Here is a 19,862-nt window from a genome sequence, read left to right as displayed (position 1 = left end):
GACAGGTTCCACTGAGCTCCCCTAATAAACAAATGCAAATTAATATGATGATCTCCAAATTAAATGCTACAGTCTTCCTCTCTGCAACACATGGAATGTCCTCATTACAATGTAATAACATAAACCTGTGCAGAAACAACAAAATAACATGAGAATAAACTAGTAATGCTGTAAACTCTGTGAAAACAACAGGCACTTTCACAGTACAGTTGTTTATTTTTTTTCTTGTCTTTTCCAATGTCTGATTAATGTCATAGAACACTCATGAACTGGGAAACAGTACCACACCAGTGCAGTACAAGCAACAAACACAAGATACTAAATCCACAGCCTGAAAAATGTCATGTTACAAAGACCCTGTACTAATGTCGGGGGCAAATCCTGCTCTTTTATTGTGTGTGAGTGTGTTGGTGTCCACCTTCAGCAGCAGAGAGCAGGATGCTCCTGGATCGAAGACGAATGGAAAACAGTGACAGACACACACATAAGCAGAAGCAGGCTGTTTATGTATGTATGGGTTTTGGCAAACTATTTTAGAATAAAAACTTGCATATTTCATATTGATGCTTCAAATACAGAAAGAAAAAAACCTACGTAAAATTCATTTAAATGATTTTTTTATTTATACTTCATATGTATGTTAATATGCAGATGTTTGTAAATTATTTCAGCAGTGTTATCAGTGGTATATTGCTGGCTATCTGGCAAATGCTGGGCTTTGGATCAGTGTGTGGCTTTGTCTTCTTTTTAGCTGCTTCTGAACAGAGCGCCAGCCAGAGTTGCAACAAACCCAGTGACGACTACCACGACGCTTGACAACACAACAGCGTCTTGTGCCAGTTGCACCTGCATAGAGGAAAGGTTATATGTCAGTCACCATGCAGGACATCATGGAAAACTTACTTCCTAACATTCAGAGATTAGTGTCATGCATTATGAAGTTTGAAAAACACACAACATCCTCATAATCTCAGAAGCTTGACATCAACCAAAATGTGTTATTTCGCATGAAATAAAGGACCTGCAAAATGTGATCGTCCTTGATTTTGTTTGTTTGTTTTTGTTTATAACCAACTGACATTTGGAGTTTTAATTCTGAAAAGTTATTTTATTTTCAACAAGCTGAGGTTTATTTCTTACAGAAATGAACTTATCTATCTACTAAGCTAGACAAACCAGCTCCAACAGGCCAATCTGTATCCAACATAAGTAACCATTTCATGATTTTGACGTCAGCCATGACTGAACCTACCTGCCGGGACTCCGGCTTCCCGTAGCGTAGATCATTGACAAAGTGTTCACAGTTGCTTTTGAGGACGCAGTATGGCAATTCCTCGCCCACCAGAGCACAGGCCTCTCTCTTGATGGTTAAAACCTCCCGGGGTTTGTACTCCTTGTCCAGGCAGTTGTTGATTTTCCACTTATTGTTTCCAACAACATTCTGCAGCTTCTCTTTCTTCACCTTGCCCCTTTCAGTTTGACTGGTCATCATACTGCTGGAACCAGCACCGTTGACCTTAGCTGGGGACAAATATGAGGGAAAGACTGAATTAAAAAATGCCTATTAACAGTTTTTATTGAGGAAATATTGAGGGATGTTTTGCACGACCCTGATTGATGGTGCGGTTTTGATTTTTGTTATTAAGACTGATTTTACTATTTAGCACTTTGCACTGTTTTATTTAAAGTGTAAAGTGCTCTATAAATAAAGATTGATTGATTGATTTATCTTCATTTTAAGATCACTGTTTGTGTGTGTGTGTGTGTGTGTGTGTGTGTGTGTGTGTGCATGCGTGCGTGAGTGAGTGCGTGTGTGCGTGCGTGTGTGTGTGTGTCAGTAAATTAAGACCGTGAGATAGAGGGCCTTTTGTTGCACACTTTGGATTTGGGACTCACAGACTGTCGTCAAGTGAACAACGTAACCACCGCCAACATATATGGCCCAGTGTTGAAAGGTGCCGCGAAAGATCTCAATCAGGTCCCCAACCTCTGGTTTCTGTACAAGGATTAAAAGACAAAAAAAGAGTTAAAAATTGCAACAGAATTTGATCTGATGGAGTCCAGACATGGACAAGACAATCAAGTATGATCACATTTTGCATTCAAGATAATGATGCAAGGAGTTTTGCTCCAATTATATAACCAATTACCGCTCCAAAGTGCAACGATCAGATCAATAAAACAACAAAGTTATTAGATAGAAAAAAGAGTGATCTCCTCACCTGTGGAGCCATATTTGTCTTTACTGTGTTCTGTAAACCTCGACTGACTCGATGACCTTCAGCCGCTGTAAAAACAAATATTAGCACACACCATGATTTTTTTTTTTAAATTAATATTTTCATCAGTTTCAAACCAATTAATTTTGCAAAACTAGGCATTGAATAGTGATGTATCGCTGATTCAGCGGCTCGTAGGCAGCTGCAATAACGCCCCCAACCCAGTGGGCGAGACGCTGTGAGGACAGCGGGGCTCCACGCCCCCTGGTCCCGAACCGCCCAAACAGCTGGTCCGTGGTGTGAAAGCCAGATGTGCGCTCAACGTAGCAATCCAGAGCCCTGACTGGACACAGCAACTGCAGCCGAGGGTCATCCCCTGACGAGCCAGTCAGGGAGCCAAGTGTCCTGATCCGGATCACTCTCGACCGGAAGTCCGAAGCGATCACCTTGGGATGAAAGGCCGAGTTAGGCCAAAGATGCACCAGTCCCCCATCCTCACTGAACACCATGCAGGAGGGGTGGACCGACAGAGCGCAGAGACCCCAACCCTCTTGGTGGATGCCAGCGCCAACAGAAGGGCAGCCTTAAAGGAGAGAAAGCGGTCCTCCGCCTGCTCCAAAGGCTCGAAGGGGGGCCCCTTCAGACGAACCAACACCGTGTGGAGGTCCCACGGGGAAACCACATGCCTGGGGGGCGGTCACAGTCGACACGCCCCGCGCAGAAACCACTTCACCAGTGGGTGACTGCGCGAAGCAAAATGGTCGAAGCCGCCATGGCCCGCCGTGATGGCCGATGCGAACACCGCGAGAGTGAATGCAGCGCGACCGCTATCCAGCAGGGCCTACTCCGTCGATAGCACAGGAAACTGGGTCCAGACCCCTCTCGGAGCACCACGATGTGAAAAGATGCCACCGAGACCTGTAAGCTCTGACAGTAGAGGGGGCCCTGGCGCTCTGGATGGTGGAAACCACAGCTGGGGGAAGATCTAGTCCCACTAGTCTGACCCTTTCAGCTTCCAGGCCGAGAGTCTCCTGCCCAGGACGGGGCGTGACTGTAGGGTGCCTCCTGCCTGTGATAGGGCGTCAGGTCTATTGGGAATCGTCCACGGATCCTCGGCTGCCAACTGAACCAGGTCCGGGAACCACCTGGCGCTGGGGGTATCCGGGACCACCACAATCACGTGGAGGCCCCGCACCCTCACCCTGCGCAGCAGTGGGGTCAAGAGGTGGCTCGGAGGAAACGCATACAGGAGGCCTGGAGGCCAGACCCTGTCTGCAAAGGCATCCACCCCGAGAGGGGGTCCGTCTGACGACCTGAGCGAGAAGCAGAGCGGGCACTGTGCGTTCTCTGCACTGGCGAAAAGGTCTGTCACTGGGTGGCCGAACCGGGACCAGAGTCGGGCTGCCACTCATGGGGACAGGCCCCACTCGTCGTGGAGTGGGCCTTCCCAGGACATTCTGTCCGCACCGACGTTGAGAGCCCTGGGCACGTGTCGCGCTGTCAGAGAGGACAAGTGCCGGTCCGCCCACAGCAGGATCCCCACCGCGTTGCGATGAAGGTGGGGAGATCTTGTCCCCCCCCCTGCTTGTTCAGGTATGCCACCACCGTGGTGTTGTCCGACCTGACCAGCACGTGGCTGCCCTGCAGCCTGGCTTGGAAATGGAGCAGGACCCACTGCATCGCCGTCATTTCCAGCACATTGATGTGAATGGGTGTAGAGTCCCAGGCACCGCCCACCGCGAGGTGGCCTAGGGTGCCTCCCCAACCTGCGAGGGACGCATCTGTGAACACCTCGACGTTATGCGACATGCAGCCCATGGGAACTACTTGCAGAAGAAGAGCAGGATCCATCCAGAAGAGGAGATTCTGGGGCCTGAGGCGGGATTGAGACCTTCCTGCGCCTGTCCCCAAGAGGCGGAGGCGATTGAACCACCGTTGGAGCCTGCGCATGTGCAGAAGGCCCAAACGAACCACCGGGTGGGCTGCAGCCATCAGTCCAAGGACGGTCCTGACCAGGTGGACCCAGACTACGGGCACTGAGATCAGGGACCTCAAGGTTAACAGGAGAGAGACTCACCTCTCCGCGGAGCGGTGGGCTGTCATGGTGAGAGCGTCCAGCTCCAAGCCCAAATAGGCCATCTGCTGAGCTGGGATGCACACTTCACGCCACTTTACAAGTAGTTTGCGACTCGATTCGTGCCAATGCGTGCCACAGAATCGTGCAAGTGTAAACCTGGCTTTAGGGTTAGGGTTAGGGATGATGACATGATTCCTTCACATCTTCACTTCCGCTATACTTGCCGCTATGGGCGTGTTTTGTAGGGGCGTGTTTTGTAGGGGCGTGTTTTGTAGGGCCTGTGGTCTGCAGCTGGACCCTCCTCTTCCCGCCGGCAAAAACCAAAACACAGATGATAGAACTTGGTCACGGAGATTGAACAAATTGAAAAATCATATTAAAGTCTGCTCTGTGGCCAGTATTTCAACTTCCTTTATTTGATCTGTATTAACAAACGGGATATTGAAAAACAAACCAATTTTCATTTATTTGTTTTTATTTTAAAAACTATATATATATATATATATATATATATATATATATATATATATATATATACGTATATACATATATATATATATATATATATATATATATATATATTCAATATATTGTTTTTTGATTCTAAATTGAATATCAATTGAACAAATGATACACAGATTATTTATGCTTCATGTTAGCTCTTCATATTGTGTTTCATACATCCATTTCATTTTTTTTTGCATTTATTTGTCTATAATGTATTATCTTGTTGACTATGCTGATTGGGAATTTGGTTTCTTTAAATAAAAAAAGAACAACTGTTAATGACAAAGGTATCAAGTTTCTTGTGAGTATACAGGTGATACAAGGGAGGCGCCACCTAAAATCTTGAATAGGGTACCAGATTGGTCAAGCCCGGGCCTGGAAAGGGGTATTGTTGACTCATAGTCAGCATTAATAAAGCTTTCTTTAATTTACTTCTTTGTTCAGTTATGTTTTTCAGCAACAGCAATAATATATTGTAGAGGCGGCAGGTGCCGCAGGGGGCCGCCATACTGTTTGGTGCCGCAAGGCATCATTGGAGGGGATTGTTCTGGGCGTTTCATGACGCATTTTGTGTTTAATTGTGTGAAAATGTACTTCGTTTTGTTCTAGATGTGTTAAGTTATTGTTTTTCTATGAGTTGATGCCGTATTTCAGGTCTTTTTATGTTAAGTTTCATTTACATTATGTTGGACCAACAGTGAGAAGGGTCTGTGTGAGAGCGAGGGGGCCTGTCTGCCAGAATTGGCTTACCTGTGTGACAAGTTCCCAGCATGCTGTAATTGCAACAATAAAAGCATTGATTGAGTGAAAACTCAGCAGTCCCGCCGATCGTTGCCTCCACCACCACTGCCACAATATCATCTATTGATTACAAATAAGGTGACTTGTGATCCGCTGCTCTTGATATTTATTTTGCAGTTTTTTCAGTTTCGCTTTTACTATGCAAATATGTGCACACCGCTAAAAAGCGTGTCAGCTGACTTGACTGTTTGTCAGAGTGTCAGCTGGCTTGACCGCAGTCTCCTTCCACGTCATCTTCTCCACTTGCTCAGCTGTTTACTCTCTATTTCTCTTTGGTGAGAAAATACTACTTTTGGTGCCTTTGCTCTTCATTTCTGTAAATTTCAAAAGATCGTCCTTGGCAGACAAATCAATATGAGCTTTTTAGCCTAACTTACTCAGAAATAAAGTCAGAACCAGCTAATTACTAGTATAATTGGCAAAATAACATTCAACAACCTGACATTTATCATCTTAAAATCAGAATTTCAACTACTGTGCTTTCATTACGATCACATTTCTTAACAGAAAATCAGTTTTTACCTCTTTCCTCCCAGGGCACATCTCCTGCTTTCATGCGCTTTGAGACACTTTATTTATTCACAAACTCCTGCCACTCTGGCATCCCATCGTACTACGTTCCATGCAGTCGCACATTGGAAATTCATGGTCGTCAAAGTCAAGTCGGCCATAACTTTTGTTTTAATTTGTTGCTGTGAACTGGGATGGCAACTGGGGTGAAACATCATAACACTCACAATAACATTTCAGCGTCTTACCTTTTGTGTGCGCCAGACCTTGTTCGAGGAACTTGCACCAGACCGTGACTGTCTGTCCGCTGTTGCATATGCCTGCTCACCTTCAGGGTGAATTAAGGCTGAAATGAGACTCTTTTTTTTTTTTTTTTTTTTTTTTTTTTGGCACAGTGTTGATTCAGCGAGGTTATATCAGGTTATGTCGAGAACTGCATCTTGGATGCCAAATCAAACCTCATAATCTGCTGTGTTGTTCCCAGAATCTGAAAGATTGTGAAACACATGGCTGGATGGTGTTTTCTCGCTCTCTGAGGAGAAACGACACTCTTTTACTTTTACAGTTTGTTTTCCGTCAAGAATTATTGAGGTTGTATAACACACTAGTTCACAGTAGTTTCTTCATATATCTCCTCTGGGACTTCAGCAGTAATTCTACATATGATATGACAGAGTCTTTCTCTTCTGTAGCACTTACTTTTGAAATTATTATTGTAAGTGCAAAACTAAATTTGTGAACCACCTGTATGTCACTGCAGTCAAGCCAGCCTACATGCTGTTTAGCGGTGCACACATGATTGAAAATATTAAAAGCTAAAATAAAGAGGTGCTGAATCAGACTCTAGTAATGTGATTCACAAGTGATTTGGAATCAATAGGTCAAATAATCTGGGAGCTATTGAGCTCGAGTGCTGTATTTGTCATAAAAATATTAATAAATATGATTAGAAACATTAACAGAGTAAACAAAGAGGCGTGTCGGAACCTTTAAGCTTTTAATATTTTCAATAATTTTTATTAATATTTTTAAGAAAATACATGAATAATAATAATAGCAGTTGCGCCCCCCACCTGCCCCCCGACTCCATTCAGTGAGTGACTGTGTCTGGATGTCCCCCACCTGAATGTCAACAGATGTCAAAAAGACTTGAACTGTCTGATGTCCAGAGAAGAAAAACCAAGAAAACGAGGAGGAGAACCGAGAGAAAGATGGAGGCAATGTTACATGGAAGTGTGCCTCTGTTGCAGAACGTGATAGTAACCAGGATAAAGCTACATGGCTGCTGATCACAAATCAATAAATAGTGTTCTACCTAACTGTTTCGATGCCAGTCAATAATGTGGAGGGACTTGTTGTTATGGAAAATAATGCAGATCATGAAAGATCATGAAGATAACTCTACCACTGGTGTGTGAATGTGAGTGTCAATGGGTAGATGTGACAATGCAGTGTAAAGCGCTTTGGGTTCTGTTCATGCAGAGGAAAAGCGCTATATAAGTGTAATCCATTTACCATTGCACCTTACCTTCCTCAGGGAAATTTATGTTAGATCGTTTCAGACGGTGTTTACATTTTCTTTCATTCTTTGTAGACGTTTTTATTGCCATCTGGTAACGTTGGCCCTGCTGGTAATAGTCACTTTTCCACCCATATCTTATAGTTGTGAGCCAAGTTGTTAAGGCTCATCGTTATGCTGCTGTGAATATCAGCACTGCTGTCATTCAGTCAGATATGTATTATAACATCAGTACTGCAGTTTTCTGCTGCTTTACATTGTGCTGTTCAGCATTCCACTCTAATGTCAACAAACTGAACATCTAATTTGCAAATCAGAAGCAAGTGCATTGTATATTATACATATAGTGAACATCATACATGTATCTCGTTGTTTTGTTTTTTTAATATCATTTCATTTTAATCTTGGCATCATGTATTTTTATTATTAGATACTCAGTGGTGTCACATACTCTATTCAGGCCTGCTGTTGAAGTTTCTAAATCCGACATCTGGACCATCTACCACATCTGGTGCTGCTGCCTCCACCTCAGCAACACAGTCCACCAGTGATGCAGCAGAATCAAGCGCTGCTCCTGGTGCTCCACCTCAGCTACACCTTCAAGAGAAGAAGCTGGCAGAACTTTACCCCAACATGTGGGCTGCACTGACAATCTCTGCCACTCTTCCTGCATGCTGATTGGGAATTTTCTTTTTTTAAATAAAAAAATTGTCAAAGACAAGGCCATCAAGTTTATTGTTAGTATACAGTACACGCTGGCAATGCAAGGAGGGCGCCTTATAAAATCTTGCCGAGGGAGCCGGATGAGTTAAGGGCGGGCCTGATATGTCTTCTATTAATCATTGATAAGGTGAGTTGTGATCCGTGGCACTTGACGCTACAAGTCCTTTCGGTTTCGCTTTTACTGTAATGCTCAGAATATGTGCGCATCGCTGAACAACGTGTCGGCTGACTTGACTGCAGTAGGTTCGGCGTATGAGCGAAAAGGACATTTTCTGTCTTTTCTTCATGGAAAAAACTGTCGGTTGGGAGATGAATGCAAGGACAGAAAAAGTAAAAGAAGATGTGGAGAGAAGTGAAAGACTGCAGAGCAGCTCACCTTTCAGCTGATCCCGAGATGGAATGAAGAAAAATCACCTGTTTTTTTTTAATTCATCATGACTCATAAAGTTGTCGTTAAAGTAAATGTATATAACTCATGCATCTCATCTTAAAAGGAGTAACACTTTTTAAGGAGATTATATATAAATTATAGGATATCTGATGTATACATATACATGTGCAGTGGATACGAATGTTTTAGTTTCGCTCTCACAAAACAAATTCAAGGCTTAAAAAACAACAAATCAGTCCATGCATGCACTCGTGTCGTCATGTGGCTTCATGGGCAGAAAAGACAAATGTGTTGACTTTACTTTGCACAGTCATCACTGTATTTTGCAGCACAGACCTGAAAGGTGACACATTTGACTGAAGATGGAAAGGCTTCCAGTCCAGACCCATGAAGGATCAGTGAAAGACAAAAAGTCAGAAAAGGGAAACTGGTTTCAAGGAAAATTCTGTTTACAAAGCCTTTTCTGTCCCCTGAAGTGTCGAGGTGGAGGAAATCACACAGCTTTCACACTGAAGTGGTTTAAAGGCTTTGTCATGTATTTCTGTTTATTCAGGCATAGCTCTCTTAAAATTTGGGGTATTTTTAAAAAGATAAGTCGAGCCGTCAATAATTTTAGCCAATATTAGGCGATCAGCCGGTACAGGAAGTGGTTCTTTTGTTTGTGCCTTTTCTGAAACGCAGATCAGCTCTGTGGGATCACATCCAAAACTCATCATCCAAACAGAAATGTTCAAAAGTGGACCTGAAATGTCTGAAGCCTGATCAGAGCTGTCAGTGTGACCCCACAACGTGTGTGTGTGCGTGTGTGTGGTGGTTAAAGTGTACTTCTACTACGAGCCAGAGGGCAGTGAGCAGCTCGTGTTGGAGGCGGTCGGGTCGGCTTGTGCAAGAAACTTTGCTGCTTCAGTCTGAAGGCAGCTCGGTGCATTGTTTTACACAGAATCCACATTATGTAGCATGTCAACTATTCTGAAATAAAAAATATCAACAAATGTTTCTTTTATGATTATTGGAAAAAGGTGCTGCTTCCTTTTACTTCACTGCTTTTTAGTCAACTTTATTGAACAAAAGTTGTTTTTAAGCCAAGTACCATTCTTGACCAAGTGAGATTTTTTGTTTGTTGAGAGCTGACAAAGAAAAAAAATGTCAAGAAAAGGATGTAGAAATAACTTTAAAATCTGTTAAATGTGTAAATGAGACATCTGGCTGAACAGCCTCATGAAGCAGTTGGTAAATTTTGACTTCTTCCTGTTGTTGTTCTGGGATCTTTTCCAGCATGTCAGTAATAACAGTAATAATCTCATTTTTAGGCTCCTTGTGGGTCATTTTCTCTTTTTCTGCATTTTCTATATTTTGTAGTCTCTCTAAAATAATGAAACCACCAATTAAAATGTGTCTATTGCACATTACTGAATGCAGACCAACAAATGTAAATCATAGCGATCCAACCTGCTCACTAAAATGATTACAAATGTTATTTTCTTTGTTGAAAAATAAATTCAAATAATTCAATGCAACTATTTCTGCTAAGACTATTTATTGATCTTCCACTAATAGGGAACGTGAGCTGGGTTTAGAGTTCTAGTCCACTGATGTGTTGTTGAAACAGTAATGTTGCTGTAAATGAACAGCAGGGGGAAAAACAGTAATAAAAGGATCACCAATAATACTAATAACACTTTTTTTTTTTAATTCAGGAGGCACAAAATAAAGAAAAGACTGAAGGGTCACTGTGGAGCTATAGCAACTTTTTATTTATACTTCATATGTGTGCTTATTGCATGCAGGTTTTGCACATATAGAAAACTTCTTTCACAATCTAAAATACATTATCAGCAACTAGGGGTGGGACGAGACGGGGGGGGTGCGGGTTCTCGGGGGGGGGGGGGGGGGGGCGGCGCGGTACTCACATGCAGCGTCGGAGCATGGAGTGTCGGGTCGGAGGGCCCCTTGTACGGCCACGGCGCCCTCCGCTCTACACTGCGCCCTCGGCGGCCGCCTCGTTCGCCTATTCCCATTCAAACCGCGGCGTACCGACGACGCCATGACTGCATTTGCACTTCATGCCACCAGGTGTGCTGTTTGCATGTTCAACCTTATTTTACACAGACACCACAGAGGAAGAAGGGCGCCGCAGCCGCTGCAGGCTCTCTCTGCTCTGCATGTTGTCAGAAAAAGAGTGTGAGCCGGTAAGACGAGGTAAAATGTGCATTGATGCGATGCACCGTTTTTTCAATAAAAGAGAAGAACTGAACGATCGTTTCCGCACATTTTCTTTACGTCGTATCAATTAAACTGTATCACAAGTAGTTTGTGTACTCAAAAGACCAAGATTCCTTGCAGATAGAACATGCGCAGAACAGTATTTCATGTCCTTTTCGACCAGGTTTTTAAATATGAATATGAGCATATTCAGGGTTTTGCACGTGTTTATGTGGCTGTGCGCCATGTAATGTATCCGTCAATATTCCAGTTAATAAAGAGTTTTTGCCTTATATAAACGTACTTAATCTCGCGGCATTCGATCTCGCGAGATCTCGCGGCATTGCGATCTCGCGAGATCTCGTCCCATCCCTATCAGCCACCATCTGAATTTCAAACTCAAACATTTGAACTTGGCACTTTTATAGAAAACAGTATTTGTCAATCTCACTTTTGTTCTCTGAAAGCAGAATGACTTTGTCCCAAATCACCCGGCTAAAGACAGATGAAGGTAAACATGACCACATTTCTTCTGGATTGTAGATATTGTAAGATATTTAGGCAGTGGTATCAGTGACACTTTGCTGATGATCTGGGAGTTCAGCTTCTCTGAGGAGGTGACGCTGGGCATTGCATCAGTGTGTGGCTTTGTCTTCTTTGTACTTGTCTGATGACATAAGGACAGCCTCAACTACGGCACCAGGCAATCTCTCCGTGCTTGCAATTTTGGCAATGGCAATGGCTTCCACTGTGAATTTGAATGCCGTCACGACCTGCACAGAGAAACAAGCATATTTCAGTCAACAAGCAGGACGTCATGGAGAACTCACTTCACAACATTCAGAAATTAGTGTCATTATGCATAATACAGTCTGAAAAAGAGTTTGTTTTTTTTACCCCCCCATAAACATTTTGAGTTTTACGTCCATCCATCCATCCATTATCAACTGCTTATCCGGGGCCCTGCGACCCGTGGGATGTTGAGGCGTTCCCAGACCAGCCGAGATCCAAGGTCTTCCCCGGGGCCTCCTGCCGGTAGGGCATACCCGGAACACCCCCCAGGGAGGCGTCCAGGAGCCATTCTAAAAAGATGCCTGGGCCACCTCAGCTGGTTCCTCTCGATGTGGAGGAGTAGCGGCTCTACTCCCAGCTCCTCAAATTATCTCTAAGCCCAGCCACCCTCCCAAGGAAGCTGATCTGGGGTGCAGTGTGGATTGGGCAGGAGTTTTACATTTAAAGCAATATTGCATTTTTAACAAGTTCAGCGAGATATATTCTGGAAGAAGAGTTTATCTCTCCACTCAGACAAACCAGCTCCAACAGGCCAATCTGTATCCAACATAAATAACCATTTCATGATCTCCTACCTGCTGGGACTCTGGCCTGCCGTAGCGCAGCCCAGTGGAAAAATGTTCGCAGTTCTTTTTGACGATGTCGTACGGCATCTCTCTGCCCACCAGAGCACAGGCCTCTCTCACGATGACATCCACCGACTGTGGTCTGTACTTCTTGTCCAGGATGTTGTTGACTGTCCAGTCGTCTGTTCCAACTACGTCCTGCAGCTTCTCTTTCATCACCAGGCCATTCGCATCCGGATCAGACGACAAACTGCCGGAACTGCATCCAACTGGGGACAAATATGATGGAAAGACTGAATAAAGAAATGCTTCATCTTTCTATTGAGGAAACACTGAGGGATATTCTGCATTTTGAGCAGTTTAGGATGACAAATGATGTAAAGGAAATTAAAAGGGTGTCGAGGGCGGATGTTTTGCGTATGAAGTTATGTTTGGTGAAAAAACGTTTTGAACATTGTAAAAGTGAAATTCATAGTTGTGTATAGTGAGTCATGAAGGGCAGGCTAGGGAGTGAAACGTGTGTGTGTGTGTGTGTGTGTGTGTGTGTGTGTGTGTGTGTGTGTGTGTGTGGGTTGTCAGTAGTCAGTATGTAAGGACTGTGAGTTAGACAGCATTCAGTGTTTTGGATTTGGAACTCACATCTCGTCAGGTGAACAACGTCGCCATCACCAACATACACGGCCCAGTGCTGATAGGTGCCACGAGAGATCTCAATCAGGTCCCCAGGCTCTGGATTCTGATTGTAGTTGGACTGACAGACAAAACAGGGGGAAGGTCATATTTCAGTCCCCAAGCAGGACATCATGGAGAACTCGCTTCTTAACAGTGTCATTATGCGTGATCAAGTTTGAAAAGCACACAACATCCTCATGTTCTCAGAAGTTTCACATCAACCAAAATGTGTTGCTTCGCATGAAATGAAGGACCTGAAAAGTGTGATTGTCCTTGAATTTTTTTGTTTTGTTTTTAAACCAGTCATTTGGATTTTTAATTTGGAAAAGTTATTTTATTTTTTTAATAAGTTGAGGTGTATTTCTTGCAGAAATGAACTTATCTATCCACTAAGCTAGACAAACCAGCTCCAACAGGCCAAACTGTATCCAACATAAGTAATAATTTCATGATTTCCTACCAGCTGGGTCCGCTTCTTGCCGTAACGCAGCTCATTGGCAAAAAGCTCACAGCTCCTTGTGGCGAACCAGTATCTCTGATTTCTCCCCTCCAGAGCACAGGCTTCTCTCACGATGACATCCACCGGCCGGGGTCTGTATTCATTGTCCAGCATGTTGTTAACTGTCCAGTCGTTTGTTCCAACTACGTCCTGCAGCTTCTCTTTCTTCACCCGGCCGTCCAGATTCAGAGAGAAAAACAAAAATCTGAAACCAACTGGGGACAAATATGATGGAAAGACTGAATAAGAAAATGCCATTTCTTTCTATTGAGAAAACACTGAGGGATATTTTGCATTTTGAGCAGTTTGAGATGGCAAATGATGTAAAGGAAATTAAAAGGATGTGGACCTCCACACCAGACGTAGAGGGAGGATGTTTTGTGTATGAAGTTATATTTGGTGAAAAACGTTTTGAACATTGTGTGTGTGTGTGTGTGTGTGTGTGTGTGGTGTGTGTGTGTGTGTGTGTGTGTGTGTGTGTGTGTGTGTGTGTGTGTGTGTGTGTGTGTGAGAGAGAGAGAGATATTTTGGATTTGGGTCTCACAGGCTCTGGTCAAGTGAACAACGTAGCCATCGCCAACATACACGGCCCAGTGCTGAAAGGGGCCACGAAAGATCTCAATCAGGTCCCCAGGCTCTGGATTCTGATTGTAGTTGGACTGACAGACAAAACAGACTGTTTGACTTGGCAGCAGACTTTGTTTGGAGCCACCTTCAACATGTTTAACCTACTCAGACCATCTGATGTAGTCTAGACAAAGACAAGACAATCAAATATAACCACCTTGTGGATTCAAGGTGATGATGCCAGGAGATTTTCACTGATTATAGAACCAATTACAGCTTCAAAGTGCAACAAAACAACAAAGTTAGAAGATGGAAATAAGAGTGATCTCCTCACCGATGCGTTGCCCATGTTTGTCTTTATTTTGTTCTTTAACCTGTATATTCGACTGACTCGATGACTTTCAGTTCCTGTAAAAACAAATATTAGGACACAGCAAGATTTCATCTTTGAAATTAATTCATCAGTTTTGAAGTAATTGATTAAATAAAGCTCGGTATTTAAAGAGTGAAGTATATTCTGTCGTCAGTGTGCACTGTTTGCCTGGAGGTAACAGAAACAAGTCCAGCACCTCGTGTTGGGTCACTGCTCTGAATCGCTGAGTCCAAACTGCTCCGGCTGCGTCAGGAAGGACACCTGAGGTAAAAGATGAGAATTATCAAATCTTTTGGTCACGCTTTTACTCGCACTCATAACATTCTCACTACGGTCCAGTAGTTCTGTAATGAATAATGAACGTGAGGTGGTCACTGTTTGGCCCTGCCCCCATTTGGATCTTTCTGATGTAGCGACCCGGACCTGTACATTTTGTAATCCACCACCAACGTTGGTGTTGTCTGGTTGTCAGCCAGCTTACACATTATGTCAGTTGCTTCACTTAATATCCTCACATATTTTCAGAAAAAATTAATGTGCAAAAATGAATGATTGTGTTCATACATTCCAAAGAGAGAGGGATTGTGTCCAAATCTTTTCTCAGAATGAAATGTTTTCCTGTCACAAAATATTGACCCCAACCCAGGAACCTCCTTAACACTGATACTCCTGAAGAATTCAGAGGCAGGTCAGGGCTTGGTATATCACACATTAAAGCGACACGAAGGAACTTTCAGTTTTCGTTGATTTTGGCGGCGCCAGTGGACAAAAGCGGTAGTGTTTTGCCTGAACGAATACCACAGTTCCCATGAGGACTCGCGTGTGGCGTCGTAAAATGCTGCTCCTGGTCGCATGCTGTCGGACTGAACTCGCCTACATTTGCTTCCAGTGGCTGTGTGAAGGATGGATAGTGACGAGGTAATGCATCTAATGATGGCTAAACAATGTTATATCATGATGCTGAAAATAAACGTTTAACGTTGGTCAACGTAACTTTGTTTTTGTACCGCTTTCTTCTCTGTTGTCCACCTTCCGCCATGTTTGCAGTACCTGGAGTTTTGTCCTGATAACAAAAGGGGGAAGTGACGCATGTCATAAAGCAGTCCGCACATTTGGAGTTTTTTAGTGTGCAGGGTTCCCACCACCCTCCTCACAGTTGCTCAGTCCAAGTGAAAGCAATACTGACGCCCTCAGGCCGTGACAGAGGGGTCATTCAACTAGTTGTAAGTCGATGTATCATCACAAAAGATATTAAAATGTTTTATTAAGGTTGAAAAGTTATCAAGTGTCGCTTTAATGAAGCCTGTTACCCAAGTTAGATCAAATCTAAATTTGGATTCAGTCCACAAACATGACCTGTGGTTACATGGACCGAAATTATTCATGTTAAATGCAGACCTGATTAAATTTGCACCATATAAACATTCAGTCTGATCACATTTCCACCATCCGATTGAAACCTTGATCAGAGCGGATGGAGTGGTGTTGCTGGGTTTTGATCTGATCGTAGCTCATGTAAACAGCACATGGGGTTATTTCCTATAGTCAGAGCTTTGTGCACGTCTGTCACATCGGCTCACCTGACGTCATGACCTAACTGTGTAAACACATCAACTTTTACATGATCTACGTCCAAGGATCGACTCCACATGTCTGTTTCTCTTTCAAGCGTCTTAGGAGGGAGACCAGACCACAATAACCTGCTGCCCTCTTTAGTGCAGCAGCCTAAAGAAGGCCACAGTCCAGCTTCTCTGTGTTCACAGGCTGTTTCTCCCTGAACTTAAGGAACATGAGAAAAAAGTCCAGGAGAAGCTGTTTGCTGAGTCCTATGCTTCATGGTACCTACACACCAGTATGACAACAGCGTAGATCATGTTACAGTTGATTAGCCAATGGGCAAGGAGCTGACCCCCAAACCCCGCCCCCTCATTTACATATTGACGCAGAAAAAAATTATGTGTGGGGAAAAAAACTAGAGGAAGAAAATCCAAAACTTGAAATAATAAATATGTAAATGTGACAGTTAGTTAAAAAAAAAATTCAACAAATAAATCAATGAATAAAATGTCAGATGACGATAAAATACAAAAACAAATAATTGAGAGAAAAGAAAAGTGAAAATAAAACAATACAGAAATAAATACAGGCATCAAAATTAATGAGGAAAGAAATTTTAAAGATCACCAAATAAATAAATAGACTGAAGCGAAAATGACAAAATAAATATATACTTTCAGTCACATTTTATAGATTTTCTCATGAAAAAAATACTTTGTATGATTTACTGGCACATACATTTATATATTGACCCATTTGAATATTTCTTTCTATTTTTATCTTTAATTATGTTAGTTTGGGTCCTTCATATCCAACGTAGTCTTCTTTTAAAAAATACAGTCAACATGCTCCATTTTTATTTTCACAAATCCAAAGAAGGTTTCACCAATTAGACACAGTGTTTTGATGAATGTTTAACATCTTTAGAATAATCAGCTGAAATCCACAGCTGTCCTGGAGAACACAGTTTCACCACATTCACAGCAGAGTTTCAAAGCGTCTTACCTTTTCTGGGTATCAGACCTTGTTTGAGGAACGTGTCTGTACGCTGCTGCGCATGAGCTCACGTTCATATCGAGGTGCAACTTATGTGGAAAAGAGACTATCAGTAGTCTGCATGTGGTGGGGGGAGGGGTCAAAGGAAGAAGGAGGAGGAAACAGAGCTTCTTTCAACTTTGCGTGCCTTTCTCATCGACTTTGGTTCACTTTCATATTTAAATTCAAATAAATTTGAGGCGAAACGTGTGAATTGCGGGTTGTTGCTGTTGGAAGGTTTGGTTCAGAAGGTCGCTGGTTCGATCCCAGCTGACACCACTAATATCTGGTGAGGATTGTTTGAGGAGCTGTTGTTGAACTTTGAGATACATCTAACTTTGGTGTAAAATAGGAGTGGTTTGTCATAAATATATTGTTGACTGGTCAGACCTGCAATAAAACAGCTTTTATGTATTTGCTATTCACAAAGTTATTTAAGCATTTTTTAAGCTTTTCTAACTGTGATGATACTCTTTCAAACAAGAAGACCAGTTTGATCAATTATGAAATGGTTTTGAATACGAGTTCCTTATATGTTGTTTTTAGCTTGACTTCACAAAAGTCTGTGTCTGTGTGACTTTTCTACAGATATTTATGTGAAAAACAACCCGAAAGCATTGCTGCTGAAATAAAGGGCAGATTTATTGAAAAATACAAATATATTACTGGGGTATGACACAAAGAGACGTTGGTGCTCACTCTGTACAACAGAATAAGGGTTGCAAACTATTTTATGACAACTATATACAACACAATTAAAAAAATATATAAAATGTCATTGAAAATTTGTGCTATAATTGTTTCAAACTATCAAAAAAAAAAGGCAACAGAGACACAAATCATCACTTAACACAGCTAATGATCAGTCTGCTCGGATACCAAACATATCTCACTCTGGTGTCACTCTGTCTCTCTTCTGAGACCGGATCAGTCTGAAATCCAGCCTGTCAGCCATATTCAGTTGGTCTACCTTGGTCTCAGTAGAGGAGATGGAGTTTATTCTGCAACCACCTGAGTTACATCTCAGAATCTGACCTATAAAGTAATAACTGTCAACATCTCAGACTTTGCAGCTCTCTTGTGTATGCCAGCACCCGTGAGCCGCTATCTGCACACAGGGCAGTACAGCTTCACTTTCCACAGGTGAGGCAGCATCCATGAGAAGAGCTGGAGGTGAAAAAGCCCTCTGCAGTAGGAGCCTGCTGGTAAATAAGAGCAGGCTCTGGTGGCATGCACCATCACTTCAGGTCTACACATTCTTTGGTTTTTCCAGACAAAATCCATCTGTGGTCCTGAGCAGGAATGTTTGGGTTCATCTCTGCTGGGAGCCAGCAAGGCCCCGAACCTGGAGGAGTCTCCACATCTCCTGCTGGAGTGTGTCAGAGAGTGCTGGAGTGTGGAGAGCTTGGAGGGAGCAGTCACAGGTGGAGCAGTGGATGGGACGCATGCAGAGGTCACAGAGGTCAGTGTGGAGGACAGTGGGATGAGAGAAGCTGAGGAGACGAGCCTGATGCTTCCTGGTTGTTTCAAAAGAGCACTATAAAGACATCATGATGAAGATCAAATGATTATTTAAGTTGTGCTGTGAAGGATTTATAGGAGGGTCTCTAGTGTGGATTTGTGAGTGGCTGGGTGAGCACAGTGTTTTTGAACGCTTCGTGCCTTGTTCATTGATCTAGTAGTTGAAATTCAGAAGTAAGAAAAGTAATAAGGAATTTATCCATCAAATTTAATTGTAAATGCTTAATCACTCACACTGATGATGAAGCTGGGCTCGTTTTTCTGAAAATCGTCAAAGAGATCCTGTTAATTTGATCCAGAAACATTTGGATAACAACATTACATCTCATGAAATTCAGAAAATATCACGCTCAGATAGAACATTCCATCTCTCGCTCTGATTATCGAGTTGAACTGAGATGTTTTCTCTGTGAGAGCTCGAAAAACTGAGGCAGAACTTCACTGACTGGTTCTATTTACAGTAAAAAGATTAAAACAAAGCAGCGCCACATCGAACATTAGCAGAAATTTAAAACCGATGTTTTGCATGTACCAAGTTTGTGTAATGAAAAAAAGAAACACTTGTCTACAAAAGCAATAGAAAACCGGGTTTGAATGTAAAATTTAACTACATGTAGTTGTTTAACTTAAAGGTGCATTAAGGAGTTTTACAACCTTAAAAATACTTATTTTCCACCATAAATATGTTACACATTTTTAATGATGTGTACAATGTGCCCTGACATATTCATTGCAAGTACCTCTAACAGCGCTAAATTGTCACTTGAAAGTTGCAGTGCCGTCCGGCACCAGTTTTTTTTGGGGGGAGAATTTGAAAGGAATGACGTAATGCACGCTCCGGCTGGTTAGGTTTCATTATGTCCGCCATTACTCTGCCAGATGCTTAGTGAGCAACAACTGAGCAGGATCTTCCAGAAAGTAAGAAAAGACTGGCTTCTAGCACTGCCACAGCTCCAGCACAGACTCCACCAGGTAAAAGAAACTTAAATCTTACTTGAGCGCTTCTAAACGAGTTAAGACGGAGTCCCCCTCTTCCGTGCACGCGAGCCACAGGGACGAGTTTTTCACTAAGCTGCGTTACGCCCAAGGCCTGCAGGGGGCGCTGTTTCGCATAAAACGTGCAAACTCCTTAAGGCACCTTTAATGTTGTGAACAAAGTTCCAAATTCAGAACTGTCGGGAACTTAATGTCCCCACAACCATAGGAAAACCAAAAGAAATGTCATTTGTGGGACCTCATTTGGGTCCCCATGAGAGGAAATAGTGTTTTCTTGGCCATGTTGTTGTTACTGAAAAAAGTAAAAGTGTAAAAACATTTCTATAGGGTTGTTT

The 19,862-nt window shown here is 42.8% G+C and overlaps 2 protein-coding genes across 7 annotated transcripts in view; both read right to left on the bottom strand.

Moving 5' to 3' along the window:
• LOC115403164 (uncharacterized) overlaps positions 1-17,055 on the bottom strand; it is a 48,604-nt gene extending 31,549 nt beyond the window's left edge. For 3 of the 6 annotated variants that reach the window (XM_030112013.1, XM_030111979.1, XM_030112030.1), the window contains exons 1-5: positions 16,981-17,055; positions 14,615-14,679; positions 14,380-14,453; positions 14,023-14,137; positions 13,440-13,693 (exon numbers count right to left, since the gene is read on the bottom strand). In XM_030112013.1, coding sequence (XP_029967873.1) covers positions 13,440-13,693; positions 14,023-14,137; positions 14,380-14,394 — 384 coding nt within the window. In that variant the 5' untranslated portion in view covers positions 14,395-14,453; positions 14,615-14,679; positions 16,981-17,055. Of the gene's footprint in view, positions 1-13,439; positions 13,694-14,022; positions 14,138-14,379; positions 14,454-14,614; positions 14,680-15,425; positions 15,448-16,980 lie in introns of those variants that run through there. The other 3 variants (XM_030112021.1, XM_030111997.1, XM_030111987.1) reach the window with 2 other exon arrangements.
• Positions 642-5,707, bottom strand: LOC115403207 (phospholipase A and acyltransferase 3-like). The gene is made up of 5 exons (XM_030112053.1): positions 5,554-5,707; positions 2,223-2,287; positions 1,897-1,996; positions 1,253-1,521; positions 642-846 (listed from the first exon to the last, which is right to left on the bottom strand). Exons 1-5 carry the CDS (start codon positions 5,573-5,575, stop codon positions 748-750), a joined length of 555 nt encoding a protein of 184 aa, XP_029967913.1. The 5' UTR covers positions 5,576-5,707; the 3' UTR covers positions 642-747.
• Positions 17,056-19,862: the final 2,807 nt, after the last annotated feature.

Source organism: Salarias fasciatus, chromosome 2, assembly GCF_902148845.1.
Source record: "Salarias fasciatus chromosome 2, fSalaFa1.1, whole genome shotgun sequence".
NCBI lineage: Eukaryota > Metazoa > Chordata > Actinopteri > Blenniiformes > Blenniidae > Salarias > Salarias fasciatus.
This window is presented reverse-complemented; position numbering and strand designations above follow the sequence as displayed.

Coding starts and splice junctions, on each gene's coding strand:
- LOC115403207 (XM_030112053.1), bottom strand. CDS start 5,575: ATGCTGGGAACTTGTCACACAG. Junction 1,997..2,222: donor AGACAAATATGGCTCCACAG/GTGAGGAGATCA, acceptor ATCCTTGTACAG/AAACCAGAGGTTGGGGACCT. Junction 847..1,252: donor GGAAGCCGGAGTCCCGGCAG/GTAGGTTCAGTC, acceptor TCCTCTATGCAG/GTGCAACTGGCACAAGACGC.